At 45.8% G+C, this 4,119-nt stretch overlaps 1 protein-coding gene across 1 annotated transcript in view; it reads left to right on the forward strand.

Moving 5' to 3' along the window:
* txnrd2.2 (thioredoxin reductase 2, tandem duplicate 2) overlaps nt 1-4,113 on the forward strand; it is a 15,435-nt gene extending 11,322 nt beyond the window's left edge. Inside the window, exons 13-17 of the mRNA XM_008336563.3 lie at nt 762-857; nt 980-1,072; nt 3,280-3,351; nt 3,433-3,530; nt 3,650-4,113. Of these exons, the coding sequence (XP_008334785.1) occupies nt 762-857; nt 980-1,072; nt 3,280-3,351; nt 3,433-3,530; nt 3,650-3,773 (483 nt within the window). The 3' untranslated portion in view covers nt 3,774-4,113. The remainder of the gene's footprint in view (nt 1-761; nt 858-979; nt 1,073-3,279; nt 3,352-3,432; nt 3,531-3,649) is intronic.
* The last annotated feature ends 6 nt before the right edge of the window (nt 4,114-4,119 follow it).

The following is a 4,119-nucleotide window of genomic DNA, read 5'->3' on the forward strand; positions in this document are numbered from 1 at the left end:
AGCTGTGCGCTTCCTTCCTGCCTCCGGGCCTCTGGGCTTCCAGGCTCTCTTCTCTGATTGACAGCTGGCTTTGATGAGTCGTGATTCACTCCTTCACGTCTGTCAGCTCTTCACTGTGGAAGCTAATAGATTTGTTTCTTTAAAAAAAAAAAAAAGAGAGAGAGATTGTTTATATGATCTCTCTCTCTCTCTCTCTCTCTCTTTTTCTCTCTCTCTCTCTTGTCATCCAGGGCCGTGTTTGTTTGAGGTTGTTGTCTTTAAAGTGTTTTTTTTGTGTGTGTGTGTCATGGAAATGGCGCCGTGAGCTGACGTGCGCTGTCTGGTGTGTAAACAGTTAATGGAGAAGAGTAGGAGCGCGAACACGTCCACAGACACGCAGAGAGACGGAGATGTTTCTGGCAACAGGATGTTCGCCGGTGATTTAACAAGTTGAAGTCATGCTCTCAGAATTGCCCCGCAGCCTTACTGCTTCCTGTGCCATTTACTTTACTCTGCGTCTGTGTGTGTGTGTGTGTGTGTGTGTGTTTTCAGGACAATACAGTGACAAACACAGTAGCAGAGCTCAGTTTTTTGAAGCCTCTCAGATTCTTCTTCGGGTTCAAAGCCCGGCACTTGTGTCACTCATCGTCTCCCACTTCTTTAAAAAAAAAAAAATTGTCTTTCTCCACTCTGTCGTTTTTATGGCTAAAAATAAAAATGAATGACTTAATGGTTTTAAACCCGTGTTTCTGCTGTTTTAAAAATTGTTTTTTTTGTTCCAGTCCCGGCCCGAATTGACCCCAACAGCTATTAAAGCAGGGAAGCTTCTTGCCCGGAGACTGGCCGGACAGAGCCAGCAGCTCATGGACTACGACAACGTAAGGACGCTCACTCTGTATCTGGGGGATTCGAACCTCATCCCTTTTCATCTTTTTTTTAATCTGCAGACCTGTGCGTCAGCGTAAATGTCTTACACCCACTGTGTGTCCGTGTGTGTCAGGTTCCCACCACCGTCTTCACCCCACTTGAATATGGCTGTGTGGGTCTGTCAGAGGAGGAGGCCGAGAGGAGGCTGGGGAAGGACGGCGTCGAGGTAACGCGCTGTTCTACAGATGGAACCCATCTGTGAAATCTAGTGTGGCCGGAAAAATAGTTTCTCCAAATTTTCAATTCCTGACCAATCAGGAGGCACCTCCACTTCAAAATAGAGACGCTCTGGAAACGCCCACACACGTGGACTCTGACTCATGTGATGATGTCCCCGTCGTGTTACAAAGGGTTTTATTGTTTAAAACCTGAAGTAAATAAAGACTCCGGCGCTGGAATCTGTCTGACGACCACGAGGGCGACGACGGAGAAAAAAAAGAGCAGCTGCTGTAAACGTACAGTCAGTCTGCGATCTCGCGGAGGTTGTTATTTCGTGAGGCAGCGGCGCCACGGTCGGCAATGTGATCCTCTACGTGTACGGTCTTCGCTTTTAAAAAGGCCATCCGTTCGAGTTAAAGACTTTTCAGATTTGATTCCGCAGACGCTCACCTTTGACCTTTATGTACTAAACCAGGGGGTGTCGAACTCAAACTCCAAAAATTAAAAACCAAACCTAAAATTTATTTTAAAAAATTGACCTAAAATTGACGCAAATTGACCACAAATTTACGCAAGATTTTGCGTAAACATTGAATCTGGAACAACCAAAGCTTAACGTTATAGCTAAAATTAGCTATAGCATAGCGCATACACCGCTAATACTACAAATTCTAGTACTGGCGGACCAACGCTAGTACACATTTGATATGATCTTGCTGGGCCAAATATAATAACAATGCGGGCCAGATTTGGTCCCCGGGCCTTAGTTTGACACGTGTCTACTAAACAGTAAACTGCGAAGAATCACTTTATGTTCAAAACAAAAAATAAAAAAAATTGCTCAATCCCGGAAAAGGAGCTAAAGTTAAACCGCAGAACGCGACTTTTACAAACCTTAACAGTACACTGCACTGTTACTGTACAGTTACTGCAGTTTTACTGTACAGTTACTGCGTTGTTACTGTTACGTTACATAATGACATTCGTTGGTGTCAGATTACAGCGTGTGTGCGTGTGTCGGTGACTTCATTCACAGTAGGAAAACAAACAGCCCCGGCCGCTGTTGTCGATCTGCGTCCGTGCCAGGTGCTAGCCAACACCTGCGCGACGCTGTCGATAAAACGCTTTAGCTGCTGAGACGGGGCTCGCGGCCCTGACTGACAGGCCTGCAGTGGGGCCTGATTGAGGTGTGTATGAGCTGATGACAGGCGTGCGGAGATCTGAAGAAGTGCTGCAGAACCTGCCCCCCTCCATCCTCCCCCCGACAGCTGCCTGCTGCTCAACCTGTGGCAGCACGTTAGCTCTGAAACAGGCAGCAGCAGACACTCGTCTCCTTTAAACTGTTTTCCATCATGGCCGAGTGCCGGGGTGTACATGCGGCGCCTACGGTTTTACTGAACTCAAACTGTCTGTAGTGACAACAGAGATGACACTGAGTGCAGCGTGAGGCGGCGTCTGCTGTCGTATCTGTTCTAGGTCAACCGGTTCTACTCTGTTATTCTCTACGGCATTTGTGTCGTTGAACAAAATGCAGAAAGATTTTAGTTTAGTTTTAAGCATCAGGGAGTAAAAACGTTTTTAAAGTTTTACTTATATTTATAAGTAATTAAGTAATTATATAAGTTATATTTATAATTTATATATGTGTATATATGTACATATGTGTATATATGTACATATATGTAATATGTGTAATATATGTACATATGTGTGTATATGTACGTATATGTAATAATCGTACATATATGTGTATATATGTACATATGTGTATATGTGTATACACATATGTGTATGTGTATATATATGTATATGTGTGTATATGTACGTACATGTATGTACGTACATGTATGTATGTATATGTAGTACATGTACATATGTATGTATATATTATATATGTTTATATGTATGTATGTATACATGTATATATGTATGTATGTATATGTACATATGTCTATATGTAAATGTACACATGTACGTTTATGTATATATGTGTGTGTATATATATTTGTATTTATATTCACTCCTTCCTGTCAGCTTCCCGTTGCTCAGGTATTAGCCACACCGTGTCCACTACCGTACATACAGGAGTAGACGTGTTAGTCTTTGCCTTTCGATGAGTTCCGTTGAAGGAAGAATCCACCAGAGACTGGCGTCACTAATCAGAGTCTCTGCTCGTCCTCTGTCTACGTCTGTGTGTGTGTGTGTGTACCGCAGGTCTACCACGCTTTCTACAGGCCTCTGGAGTTCACCGTGGCAGAGCGTGACGCCAGCCAGTGTTACATCAAGGTACTGTGTCTGTGCACCTCAGTGAGGTGTCTGTGTGTGTGTGTGTCTGTGTGTGTGACAGTAACGAAATGCTCCGCTCAGGTGGTGTGTGAGCGAGGAGGAGATCAGAAGATCCTGGGTCTGCACTTCACCGGTCCAAACGCTGGAGAGGTCACGCAGGGCTTCGCCATGGCCGTCCAGTGAGTTCACGTTGATGAAGCCTCACTGTCCCAAACACTGGGTTTATTTTTGAAGGATGGAAACACTAACTTAAAAAAGATCGTTAACAGATGTGTGTTTGTGTCTGTGTCCGTCCCAGGTGCGGAGGAACGTATCCTCACCTGCTGCAGACCGTAGGTATCCACCCCACTTGTGCTGAAGAGGTCGTCAAGGTCAACATCACCAAACGCTCCGGCCTGGAACCCACCGTCACAGGTTGCTGAGGTTAAGCCCCCCCGCCCTCCATCTGGGTTGTCTGTGACCTCGGATGTGAGGATGGGTTCAAGTCCCTTCCTTTTGTCCCACTTCTGCCCCCCCCCATCCTCCATCTGGGTCGTCCGTGACCTCAGATGTGAGGATGGGTTCAAGTCTCTTCATACTGTCCCACCTCTGACCCCCCCTCCTTCTGTGTCATCCGGGACCTCAGGTGCGAGGATGGGTTCGACTCTCTTATTACTGTCCCACCTCTGTCCCCCGCCCCCCCACTTTCACGCTACTTTACCAGAGGAGCTCGATGTGTGTGTGTATGATGTGTCTGTCTTACAGCTCGTGGTGGAGCTAGTTGTGCGA

Source organism: Cynoglossus semilaevis, chromosome Z (assembly GCF_000523025.1).
Source record: "Cynoglossus semilaevis isolate Cse_v1.0 chromosome Z, Cse_v1.0, whole genome shotgun sequence".
NCBI lineage: Eukaryota > Metazoa > Chordata > Actinopteri > Pleuronectiformes > Cynoglossidae > Cynoglossus > Cynoglossus semilaevis.